General features: G+C 40.4%; 2 protein-coding genes across 2 annotated transcripts; both read right to left on the bottom strand.

Annotated features, from left to right (window-relative positions):
* Positions 1-2,784: 2,784 nt before the first annotated feature.
* tmem165 (transmembrane protein 165) lies at positions 2,785-6,859 on the bottom strand. The gene is made up of 6 exons (XM_055058733.1): positions 6,523-6,859; positions 5,949-6,177; positions 5,678-5,853; positions 4,990-5,172; positions 4,799-4,904; positions 2,785-4,367 (listed from the first exon to the last, which is right to left on the bottom strand). Exons 1-6 carry the CDS (start codon positions 6,652-6,654, stop codon positions 4,291-4,293), a joined length of 903 nt encoding a protein of 300 aa, XP_054914708.1. The 5' UTR covers positions 6,655-6,859; the 3' UTR covers positions 2,785-4,290.
* A 908-nt stretch (positions 6,860-7,767) lies between these two features.
* srd5a3 (steroid 5 alpha-reductase 3) lies at positions 7,768-10,620 on the bottom strand. Its single transcript, XM_055054654.1, has 5 exons — positions 10,345-10,620; positions 10,046-10,197; positions 9,776-9,961; positions 9,578-9,703; positions 7,768-8,902 (listed from the first exon to the last, which is right to left on the bottom strand). The coding sequence occupies exons 1-5, from the start codon at positions 10,566-10,568 to the stop codon at positions 8,643-8,645; spliced, it is 948 nt and encodes a 315-aa protein (XP_054910629.1). The 5' UTR covers positions 10,569-10,620; the 3' UTR covers positions 7,768-8,642.
* Between the last annotated feature and the right edge of the window lie 2,660 nt (positions 10,621-13,280).

The following is a 13,280-nucleotide window of genomic DNA, read 5'->3' on the forward strand; positions in this document are numbered from 1 at the left end:
ATTATTTATTGATGTGCTTAACCTCTAACCTCCTCCTTTTGCGCTGCAGTTTTCCAGAGGCAGCCAAGCATCTCAACTTTATCCACATTGCTTTTTTTTCCTCCCCTCTCCCGACTGTCACATTTTTTTTCTTCACGCAACAAACACAAAGACCCACTTCTGCTTCATCGTCGGCATCGGTGTCTTTCCCCCAGGATCTTGTGGTTTGGTCCGCAGTGTGGTCAGCGTTTGGAACACGTTCAGCTCTGTGCGAGTCGTCATCAGGCCGGAGGAAGACACGCGGACCGGACTCACGCTGCAGGGACGGATCAAACTCCTTCGCTGACTCCTCCCTCCTGGGTTCCCGGAACCGCTCTGACTGTGTTGGCCTGATCCCCACAGCCTCCTCACCATCTGATCTTATTCACCAGCAGATGGTGTGAAACTCACAGCTCTGCGGCCTCTTCCGCCATGCGGAGCGTTGAGGCAAGTGGCTACACAGTGCTTAACCTCTCTTCCAACATTTATTGTATTCATCCTATTGTATACGTTAAAATGGCAAAAGTAATAATTTCGCGGCTTCAACTTTACATCAACTTTACACAAATTTGAACATAAGCAAGAGCCATTTTCTAGTTTCGACCATTGTTCAACGACTGTATGCGTGAGGTCAGACACTGATGTTGGCTGTGAACATCTAGCTCGGCTCAGTCGAGTTGAGATCGGAAGTTCACAGCCGTTTCACAAAGTGTTGCTTTGTAGTTCGTCGATGTTGATCAGGATGCATCACGTTACTTAAAAGAAGACGAATGCACTGCTTGTCGGCGTTTTCTTAGCAGGACAAGCTTTCCAAAAAGCAATAGTTAAAAGATAAAATACAAATGCATGCCGCACTTTTCAGTTTTGTTTTTTGTAAAAATTAGAGAACTGTGTACGTGTCCAGTAACAGACGACTTAGTTCGGGTCCATCATATCAAATGAGTAGAGATTAAAATTTGTGATCTGAATCCTGCCCCGAGTATTTTTCAAGGCACTGAAAGACCTTGTGGCTTTTTTTTTCTTTTCCCATGAATTTTCCACAGTTAAAATATCACAAATAAATTGCATAAACTGTTTTATGTTTCTGTCTAAATTCAAGAGGCCAACATTAGTACAAAACTGAATTTGTAAGCAACCTTTTGCACAACTCTCCATTTTACCAGTTGCTTGCCACTGTGATACAAAAAACATTTAGTCTTTTTTACACAAGAAAGGTTGCTGACAACTTTCTACTGGGACACTACTGCCACCTGCTGTTCATTATGGGGTTCAACAACCATTACTGATGCGGTTTTAAATTTGTTTTTAAAACCTTAATCAACAAAAAATAAGATAAATAACATCACAGCATTACTTTTATCTCTTTTTCTTTTAATTAAATTGAATAATTCTGTTTGAAATTAAACTATATACATCTATCTGTACGTAGTCTTCATTAGTTGCCTGCAACTTGTGGTGACTTTCATATTTTTATTTTCTAAAATCACTTTTATCTGTTTTCTCTTATATTCACAAAGAACAATCATTTGTGTCCCTTCATTTGCTCTCCAACAACAGAAGCAAAACCATAAAATATCTAATTTAGAAAAGAGAAAGGATTAGGAAATAAAAACCTTTTTTTTAAAATAATTTGTAATAAACTAGCAAATACACCTTTATAAATGAAAACATCCATTCAGTAATGCTTTCACAGCTCTGAATGGCACAAGTGGGTGAAGAAAGAACCACCTTCTGAAAAGAAAAATTGGCTGTAATTTAGTATCTCATTATTTTGAGATACAATCTCATTATAATGAGATATAATGATGGGGGGCTTTCAGGGCTACACGGTGTGTCGCAACTTGAGGTGACAGTTGCATTACCTTGTCTTATATCAGGATGTCTGATATTCTTTCTATCTGTCGGTGGGACTGACTCAGTCTGCCCGTAGCGAACTGGGCACTGAACAGAATGATGAAGTGAAACGCAGAAGTTTTCTCTGCAGCCGAAGCTTTTCTGTGTTTAGGGGTGAGGCGAGTTATAAAAATATAAATCGAAACAGTTTTTCCAAACGTCAACATCAGACCTACATTTTTATTCACAAACCAGTGTATGAAAAAACTATTCTGGGCCACAATTTGATAGTTGGAGGGAACGGAGCCGACCCCTCCGAGTCTGAACAACATGGAGGCAGAAACTAAGTCATTATTAGACTGAGGGCAGCCAGACTTATTTGTGTTGCTGAATTATTTTATTTAGCTAAATATTATTTCTGCGTGACACAAGCAGGCCTTCTGACATACAGATAAAAAAAAATTTAAATTGAAAAAAAACAAAAACTAAGAGGGCAAATAGGGGCATCAAGTGTTGAACATTCCTGGTGCGACACAAACTATCCCATCCATGTTACAAAGGTTAGATTGGAAATATAACAAGTCTTTGAGTCGAGGTTTCAGCTGTGTTGTTCTGAGCATCACATAAACCTACAATTGATTTGTAATGAAGTTATGTAAACTTAAGAATATTAGAAATTTTAAATAAGATTGCCCTCGTTTCTTTCAGGACTCAGGATCATGAGGTTAAATGATACAAACTCAACCGAGCAACAATTGGGCAATGACATTTGTACTCAGCATGAGAACAGAGGTGAACATTATTGCACCATTTACATGCATCATGTATGGTGTGTATATATATATATATAAAGTATTGGCCCTATCACAAAGCCTTGAGGAACACCTTTGTGAAATTTTGAGATTTTTCCGAGATTGTTTTGCCACCCAGAAATAAGACGATACACTTTATTTTAAAATGAATTCTAAGTTTATAGACATTTCATCAAATCAAACTGTTTCACAGCTGGGTAAAAGCCTGTCAAATATTGACAGCACAACTTAAACCCGTTCAGTAAAATGGAAAAAAAAAAAAAAAACACCGCACCCCACATACAGAAACATCTCCCACTTTGTGTACAGACCACACAATTAAAGTAAATGAAGCTAAATAAATACACAACTTTAAACAAAAAGGGTGAAACTACGTTGTATTGACGCAGCGTTCTATGATTTGTAAGTGTCTAAGATGGAGTGAGTCGCTGATTCTTTACCTGATGCGTTTGTTTTTCTCTTCCGTTACACTGACTTCATGACACAATAAATGCCGACTGGCCATTCTTCAGCAAAAACAACTCATTCTGTTAATTTTCACTGGGAACTACTCAGAAAAAAATTTACCTTTAAGAATCAGTGAATCTCTTTTGGTTTGCTTGTTTAGAAATAAACCCAAACATACAAAAAAACCGTACAAAAACTGTGCTTAGACGCCAGAGGTATTAAAAGTGGTTTGGGTCGGTCTCTCTATGCAGTACAATGGAAAATACTGACGCTGTTTGAATTAAAACATTTTAAACTGGAGCAGGCAAAAAGCATGGTGTGGAAGTCAAAAATAAAAGTTTGAATAAAAATAATATAGAACTAAACATTTAAAAGCAACCAAACTATTTCTCCAACAATTTCATGTTTTTGGGTTGTTGTTTTTTTTTTTGCATAACATGTTATCCAGATGAGAACCACTGACCTCGTTACTCTACTACTTTTTATTATTACTGATCAAAGTAAAGGAGGTCCAGCAGGACAGTACTGTACTGCACCATGCAAACTGAAAGCTGTGACTGCCTACAGTGAGCCTACAATGTGGAGAAAAGTAGTGCATGTCAGGTTCAGTTTGATACACAGGCGTGTACAGTCAAGAGGTCTGCTGTTGGGTCTAGTGTAGGGTTTCTTCAACACTGTTCCAGATGTGAATAAAGCTCTTAAGAGCGAGCAACTACAGTTTCCCTTCTGGCTGCAGCCACAGTAACTCAATGATTCTGTTGCACCAAATAAAACGTTAAAATGGGGGGCAGCGTGAGGTCTCTGCTCTTTGACGAAAGGTAGAACGACTCGTTGAGGGAGCAGCTGCTCTTCCCGGCATTGTGATGTGCCTCTATTTGAACCTGTGGAGGAATGCACTCCTCGTTTTCTAATTCACCCGAGTCACGGACAAATGCTTTTCTAGAAAAAGTAGGTTGTACGAGGTGCTTTTCAGTTTTTATTAGGAAGTCCGCTTGTCTACCGTTATGCGACTTCTTGACGTCTACAATGGAAATGGCCTCAAAAAAATCAACGTGGACAAAAAGCTGCTGGGACTCAAGAGATACACCAAATTCTGAATCCAAATTAAAGTCTCTTTCCAGCGAGTTGGTCAACTCTTACACGTATTTACAGAATGAACAGTTTCCTCTTTGTCCACCAATTAAAGTCCAGATTCTGGCTTGATGAAAAGGGCAGATAAGGCGAACGCCAGAAATACAATCCCTCCGATGATGGTAACTGAAGACAAAAGAATAAGACAATTTCAGGCCAACAGTTTTTAAAAAAGAATTCAACAATGAATTGAAACTCTGCACCATGAGGACTGGTTCACATTCACTGGTTCTCATTCTGAAAATCTAGAGTTGGATGTATCAAAAAGCTGAAGTGATGCGATTTAGTCTTATGAAATGTATTTATTTTTATCCAAATGAATGAGCAGTGGAACAAAAACTCAAATGAAGTTAATCCAAAATAGATGACATAATCTACATTTCTAAAAAAATCTATTTTTAACTCCCAGATTTGAGTTTTTTGTTTAATAGACTCAGATAAATGAGAAAATTGGATACAAACAATTTCTGAGCATTTTCTTAAAGATAATAATAAATTGAATCCTCACAGCCTTTGAGACATTTCCAAGTGGATTAAAAGAAAAGACAACATCTCACCTGTCCTCACAGAAATCTTCTGAGCAATCATTCTGCCTCCAATCACAGCCAGTCCTGTACACAAACAGTGGCCCACTGTTCCACCTACTGCAACTCCAAATGGATCCTAGCAAATAAGCATGAAAACGAATAAAAAATGAAATCCAGAATAAACAAAGCAGCAATCGGTCACCAACTGCAGCGCAACAAACCTCTCTGGCAGCTAGAATGATGGTGGTCAGCTGTGAGCGGTCCCCCCACTCTGCCAGGAAGGTGAGCGTGAAGGCTTGGATGAAAATCGGCGAGATCAGCTTGTGCCACTTGGACTGAGGTACGGGGGTTCCTGCTCCCGCCTCCACGTCTGGAGTGCCGTTGGCCAGCTTGGAGCGCTGGAGCTGCAGATGAAAGTAAAGAAATTAGAGAACACAGCAAACAAAAAAACATGAGCTGACATAAAAAAGGTCATAAAAAGCCGCACAGAGAAGCAGATTCCAGGTATGCATTACTGATTGTCCCAGTCAGTAAGATAAAGGAACTATAGATTGTTTTAATGGGTAACTCCAATTATTTTCCTTTTGTTGCGACATATTATTAGAACCACTGTGCTTTCTTCACAGTGGTGCAACGTCCGTTCTGCTCTCTTTGTGCTGGAACCTCATGGATGGCAGAAAGGCCAGGCGGAGAGTTCCTGACGCAATTACACGAACTAAAATTGGCATCAGCAGCTTTGCACACAGATTGGCGCACCGATTTTTATGAAATGCAAAGCTATAATCTTCTAAACTGAGGCCGAGTCACAAAGGAGCGAACAAGGCACTTTTGCGGGAACAAAATTTTCGACCGATTGTGGATAATTCAGAAAAAATTTGCATGCTCTTTGAATAGGCAAATTGGACCCACTTCCTCATCTTTCTTCTTGATCTCTGCTTGCACCTCCTCGAGCTCTTCCTGCCCTTCGTCTGGACTCATTTTCAGCCCCTCTCTCAACATGCGCACCCCGAAGATGGCAAACAGTGCGGTGGATACGTAGTAGGTGTAGATTCGAGGGATGATCGTGGTGGCGTAGCCAAACAATACTGAAGAGAGGAGGAAATAGGATTTGTATTACATTTCGGAAAGCAATAAAATAGTTGTCCAGGTGCGAAAAAAAAAAATAAAAGTTGACGCAAACCTGACAGACAAGTCATAACCCCCAGAGCCAGCATTGCCCCTGCCAGCACGGTGAGGCGGTTGTAACGCATGGCCATGATGGCTGCGATGAAAAACGTCTTGTCTCCCAACTCTGAGACGATGATGACAGAGATGGAGGCCACGAAGGCGTGGATAAAACCCAGGTTCCCTTTGCTGGAGGCGCCATTCTCAGTAACGATCGGCCCCACTGGATGGGGACTGGTGGCTTTCTGTGAAACAAAACAACAGCCAAGTTACAGCGCTTAGAGAAAAATCCACACTGCGTCCCAAACTAGGTCACGTGATAACATGAGTCAGGAAACAAAACTGTCGGAACCGGTGGAAGTACATGAAACCGACCATGACCCCAGTTTATAAGCACTTTGGCAGCTTTGTAGACATAAAAAATCAGTCAAAAACTACATCAAATCGGTCACTCTGGAAACATAGCACCCGGAAAACGCTGGTGTTTATTGGTTAGCACGCGCTAACTCATACGAGCTAGCTGCTTCAGAGAAGCTCTCCGCCGACCGTGACAAAATGTTTTAACTGGACATGAAAATGCACAATTTTACCTCCTTTTGCGGCTGTTCCTGTGCCGCTTTCTCCTCCTCCTGAATGGCAGCAACTCCGATCGACAGCAACAGCGCGGCGGCGAGTGGGAGCAGCAGACTTCTGTTAGCTCCTCTTCCCAACAACACAGGCATTATTGCTACCGGAAGTGACCCAACGCGAGCTGTAAGACCGTCTTCAACCCCGAAATTCACTTCATTTTGCTCTAAACAGAACTAGCAAACTTCGTTTTTACAAACTGCTCATGTTGACGGACTACCCGGTGTTACACGTCACGATGAAACCAAATGGGCCAACTCAAGAGGGAAGTTGTAATGTCGCTCCGGCATTGAGTTAACAGAGCCGACACCTGATTGGACAGTGAAACATAATGACGCTCCACGCATGCGATGACGACCTGAGTGGAGGATTAGGTGATTGGACAGTTTCATTGTCGGCATTAGCTCAAAGTTGAAGGGAATTTGTCGTGGAAATTTAATGAGGCGATGCTCAAATAAAAGCTAGGCGTTAATTAGTGTCGGCTGGCCAACAATATTAGCAACAAAGCCAATGTTCTACATATCAGCCCACTTTTACATTGAACGAGAAGCAACCCTGCACAGCTTTAGCACACTTTGCGGTCAGCATGACCCAGGACTGTTTCCCTTTCATAACACTTACTTCTCTGCACAGTTCTGTTTTTCAAGATGGCCCATTCAGTCTGGTGGAAGTTTGAACAGTCCAGTGACATCCAGTAATGGTACTTCATGCATAATTCAGCCTGTACGTGAATGTTTTCTTTGAAAAAGGGAAACCAGATCAGTTTGCCTTTCTGTGCAACACCCAAGGCATGTTACAATTAAAAACACTCGCACAGTTCTAACTTTCTAATGCTAAATGTTTTTTTATTATTATATACCAATTGTAACATTTAAATCATTGATCAGTGTAGCAAATTAAATTATGTGTTAAGTTTGGATAAAATGCATTTAAAGTCAGTTCAGCAGTTTAAAGTCTGAGCTGAAAAAACTGTTCATTGAGTCAGTTGGAAGGGCTGTGGCTACTTCTATATCTTTGGGTAGATAAAAGAAAGATGAACCAGTTACACTCAGTAACTGGTTTATCAAGAGGGAACTTGGTCAACATCATTGATGTTTACTCATACCAGTGACGTTCTCAGTAGTTTTAATCACCTGCTGTACAGCCTTCCTGTCCGAAACAGGCCCCGTCTTGTGACAGCAGTACTGTCAGATTTGGAGGCAAAAGACTCTGGTGCGATTATACTTTAATAGCCACAACAAAAAACAAAAGAAACAAAAACAATAATATGATCAAATTTGAAGTCCACATGGCCCACCCATTATGAATGCAAAGCCTCTTCTGAGTGTCTGATGCTTTAGCCTGAGAAGGACCAAAACCACCATGATTGTATAAATGTTTGTTCAGCTCCAGTAGCCACTGACATCCGATCCGGAGAGCTCCGTTTACCCACCGATTGCAAATCATCTGCCTATTTACTGTTGCAGAGAGCTCAGAGCACAATGACCCAACAGCTCTATTTTCAAAGAGTGTGACGACAGAGTTAGCATTCAACAGCCTTCAGAAAATACCTCTGTTGTATTATTTCACATGCATTTTCTAAAATCACTCTTATTTAAACAGCTCTGTCTTTGTTTTGACCTGAAATGTAAAACTCCACTTCATCAATATGCATAAATGGCACTCTTGAAATTCTCTTATGGCGTTTGCTATTTTTATGGCACCAAGAGATTATTAGTGGCCTCCGACTGGACAGCCAACCTGGACAACGCTTTCTGGAAGGACCCATGAGGGGAAACTTATTTACCCTCAGTTTTTTTTTTATCTTGTCATTTTAATATTTTACCATTCTTTGGTGTGTTATTATTTTAATGCAAAACACTTTACATCAATGGGAGTTGTTTTACATCTTCATAAATAAGTTTGAACTTCATGTACAATAATATGGAATGTTGTAACAAACAAAAACATGTCGGCATACCATAAAAAAATTCAAGCTATGTCATGTATAAAACAAGATCTGACAGTAATATCAACACTGATTTAAAGTCCACTATTTGCATCTTGTATCCCAATCATCTGCCTATTTATTGTTGCAGAGAGCTCAGAGAACAAAAGGTATAAAAGCTCTTCTGTGCTTTGGGTACGACTCGTACTTGCCGACGTAAAGGTCGTGACAAAGCTGTGCAGCCAGTGCCTGGTTGAAGAGCACGTAAAGGACCACCAGCCACCAGGTGAAAGAGAACCCGCCGAGAGCGAAGCCCAGCGAGACGTAAATGAGCAGCTCAGCGAAGTAATGTGGACAGGAAACCAGCTCGAACCAGCCCCCCTCTGGCACCAGGTGAGCCAGAGTCTCCACTCGTCCTAAAAGGAGAAGCGAACAGGTCAAAGAATGCATTTAGGTTTTTCACAGCAGCAGTTGCAGCAGAACATGTGTTCTGATTCGTATTAGTAATGGTGGCTGCGTTGCTCTTTTTGCTGCTTTCTGCACTTCTTTGTGACAACTAAGACGTGTTGTCTATTTTAACTTCAATATTTCTGTCTTTTTTGAAAATTATTACACTTACTTTGCCCTTTCATCAAATTTTATTTCAGATTTTTCATCTTAATATCAATATCGTAATACATAGCTTGATTGTTTTGGGTGCGCTGCGTACCTATTCGTTTAATTTTAGCTTATTTTACTTATGCAACTCCAAAGAGTACAAAATGACTAAAAAACAACAAAACAACAACAATATTTACTGTACTACATACTTGAAAACCAGTACTTTAGCAGACGTGTATACTAAAGGTTTGCTGTACTCTAGAAAACTAAATAATAAATGTCATAGATAGCAACAGTTATGATAACTATATTATTTTAGTAGCAGTAATAATTGTTTGTTTCCTCTTTCATAAAATTATTTGAGTTATATTTCTCTCTTTGAGGTTATTGAGATATTAGTCTCATGTTATGCCTATGTGTGATTGTGTTGCACTGACTCCTAAGGTTCTTAGATGTGTCAGTAGTTGCTTGAGTTAAAGTCACACACTGACCTGACTTTCCTTTGCGCAGCCCCGCCAGCAGGACTATGGACTGATGCTGCAGCAGAGAGGCCGCGATGAAGAGAACAAATCCGGCCGCACGAATCCAATCCGAGCGAGAGAGGAGAGTCCCAGGACCTAAACAAGCGGCACAAGCATTTAGATCACCACAGCGGATCGGTACATGACAGGATTAGTAGAGGATCTAACCTTTTGCCGTGCGATCCGAGCAAAGCACAGTCAGTCCCAGCACAATGTAATACCCCAGGCCAAACAAGTACTGCACCAGATGCATGGCCCCATCAGAAAACACGCTGATCACCTGACACTCCAGCAGCCTCCTGAGGGAGTGGACACACAGCAGCAGCTGCACCAGGACCGTGGACAGCTGCGGGGCTGCAGAGAGGAACCCCCCCGAACCCGTCATCAGCGAGGATCGGACAGGACATCCAAACTCCTAATAGAGAAGAGCTGGTTTACCTTGGCCAAAAGAACTGGGTTCCCCGGTTAAAACCTCCAACATGCGAGTCAGCCAGGACGGGTATGACTGCAGCTGGTAGATGACGTTGAAAGACAACAGCAGGAGGAAACTATTCCAGCAAATAGAGATGGCATAAAAGTGCCAAAACCACCTGGATGAACAGAACAGGCTTGGGTTTCACTGAGCTGGTGGCATCTGAAGCCAAACATTCCTGTTATTTATAGTAAATGAAAAATCAATACACTTTTTCTAAATTAAAAAAATAATCTTTTTTTTTTTTTTTTACATAATTTGTTACCGTTTCGGGACGTCAAACACTCGCAACCATTGCGCTCGGTGCAGCTTCTGTTTGGTTTTCCCGTAGCGAATCAGATCTTGAAACAGTGAGAACAGACTGGACTTCCGGTACTCTCCCGGAAGCTGGGCTGAAGCTTTGTGGACGCAGAAAGCCACAAGGAAGCACAGAGCCAGAGATAACCAGCAAGTATCTATCAGACTAAGGCTGAGGAAGCTCCGAGTCATGATTTAGCTCAGCTGATCGTGGACAATGTTTTGTGCAGCGCAGAAAATGACTCCCGGAAAAAGCTGGCAGTGCTAATGGTTCCGCTGTCACACACAAAAAAATTCCGAGGTTGGATCTCTAGAGGGCGCCATTGTTCCTCAACCGTTCACGTTCTTGGTTCTTGGTCATCTGCGTTGACCGTTTGTTGAATTGTTTGGATGTTTTGTCACTTTACATCCTCAAACCCCCGTGCATTTAATTGGAACAAATGTACAAATGAGCACAAATACGTGAAGTGGACAGAAAATGATACAGATGGAAAAAAATAAAATAAAAAGAAAGGCATTTGTGCACTTGTATGTTGTCATGCACGGTTGCAGCCTTCACTGGCTGTTCAGACTGAGACAGACATGTCTGCCCCTTCTTTGAAAAATAACTTTAGTCATATTTTTACACATAAGGCCCTGTTAAGACATTTAATCTTAATAGGAGTTCTCCCATTATCCCCTGTTTTAAGGCACATTGATCTTCACAACCACTCGAGCCAGGTTTTCTGTCTCTGGTAAAGAATAGAATTCCCCACAGCATGATGCTGCCACTACCATCTATGACTGCGCAAATGGATGATGTAATCGGTGTTCATTTCTTGTTTCTTGTTCTTGTATTTTAAAGTTTTTGTTTGGTTAAATCTGACCTGAATGCTTTCCACAAAGCACTGGCATTTGCTCTCAATGCATTGTTGGTATAAACACAACGTAGTGGAGGTTTAACCAGTTCAGTTCAACCTGTCAAGCATCTATAGTGATGGAAAATGTTTGATTTACAGTAGTGGGATTAGTACAATAGGAAAGTCAACCAAGCTTGGTTTCAGGTTCAAACCTTTTTCTTAATAAGGCTGAAAAATAAAGCAACTTAACAAGTTATAAATTAAATAGGCCATAACTTGTATGAACATTTCAATAGATCAATGTTCATGGGGAATTTTATTAAGAGCAGTAACTCATTGAAATGTTTTTATTTCTAACGAGCCGGCAAAGTTCAGGGCTCATCTACACACAGCTCCCTGTGGTGGTCATCATGAAGCTTTGCTTTTCCACTCTGCTACATTTAGAACCTTATATTTTTGTAAAGGTGTAGCACAGATTAGATCAGTCAGACTGAATAAAACTCGTACCTAAGCAACATCTGAATTTTAGTTTTCTTTCTCGACAGTTTGCTTACTTGGAAAAACATGTTTGTTGTGCATTTCTAGTCACTTTTGCTCCTGCAGCTTGAATGTGGTTTAAAAAGTTTTTAAATGTAACATTTTACGTTACAATTTACTGTAACTGGTCTTAAGAAATTTTCCTGTTTATGGTCCCCTGCCCCCACCCCAAAAATGAGACGTGATTTATGCCCTGGAGCAGGAATTTCCATAAATGGTGTCCAGAAGATGCATTTGTGCATTTTTGGTTGCATGGCAAACTTATCTGCAGGTGAGCTCAGTTCTTGCAGGTTGACCAGTCATCAGTGTGTGCTCCCTCTTCACAATGTGACGCTTAAAGTCGGTGTGTTTTGAACGGAAAACTTGGCTGGACCTTAGAGACAGCAGATTCCAGGACGCCTCTTGGAGGAGCACTGTATCCTGTCTGAGGAAATGTGGACTGTTTCCTGTCCCCCCTGCTGCCCAGTTCCCAGTGCCAAACACGAGACAACCAGACTGACAGGCCGTTTAAGAACTCTTATGGTATGAATTCTTACATCTTTTATTCACTGGATCTGTAGTATTTGTTGGGATGCAATTTGGATAATGTTTTCAGAAGTTGACATTAGTCGTTGATTTAGAAAAACTTGTAAGTCCAAGTTGGGTAAGATGGAGGCTTTTACCAACCTGAAATCTGAAAATCTGACATGGTTCATAATGACATGCACTGCGAAAGTTTAATTACATTGTTTATGTTTTTATTTTATTATTTTATTTTATGTTTTTATTTAGTTTTGTGTTCACTTTCTATTTATCAAAAACTCAGTTTATTTTTCATCAGTTTATTTTAAATAAAAAAACTGATAAGTTAACAACCTGCTACAGCTATCTAAGGCTTACTTCACAGTTGTAAACCATAACAAGAGCTGCTATGCTACTTAAAATAATAAAAATACATTTTTTGCTTTGTTTATACATTTGCCATGTAAGTGGTGGAGCAGCTGCATTGTTCTCCCTGATCCTTTTTGCAATGCTCTTTCATACAATTGGCTTCCTTTTCTGCTTCGTCGTGTCAACGTTTTGCGGCCATTCTTTTTGTACTGAATTGTGGGACGCTGACCTTTAAAATCTAGAGGTCTGAGAACATAAACCACTCAGTGGTGAGAAAATGGAAAACATTCATCACAACTCAATCTTTCAAGATGCACATTTTAAAGCAAGATTGAGTTTTGAGATAACTGCAAAGTCAAAATGTCGCCTAAAGCCCAATGAAGTGAGACTTTTCTTTGGTGTTTGACCTTTGATGACCTCTGGAAAAATTTATTACCTTTAAACTTAAGGAGTGTCCAAATTAATTTGTCCTTGCCATTTGGCTTTTATGTCCAACAAAAATATTAAGAAAGCCAATTCAATAATCTTTCAGTTCATCTCTAGAGGAACAAAACTCACCATTTTCAACAATGCCATCTTATAAGGGTAGAATTAGAACTTTAGATTTTGAGGCTCTGATTGGTTCATTCAGAATAAATTGGGTGACGACCTGTTTGTT

The sequence above is a fragment of the Poeciliopsis prolifica genome, unplaced genomic scaffold (genome assembly GCF_027474105.1).
Source record: "Poeciliopsis prolifica strain line A6 unplaced genomic scaffold, Auburn_PproV2 SCAFFOLD002, whole genome shotgun sequence".
Taxonomy (NCBI): Eukaryota; Metazoa; Chordata; class Actinopteri; order Cyprinodontiformes; family Poeciliidae; genus Poeciliopsis; species Poeciliopsis prolifica.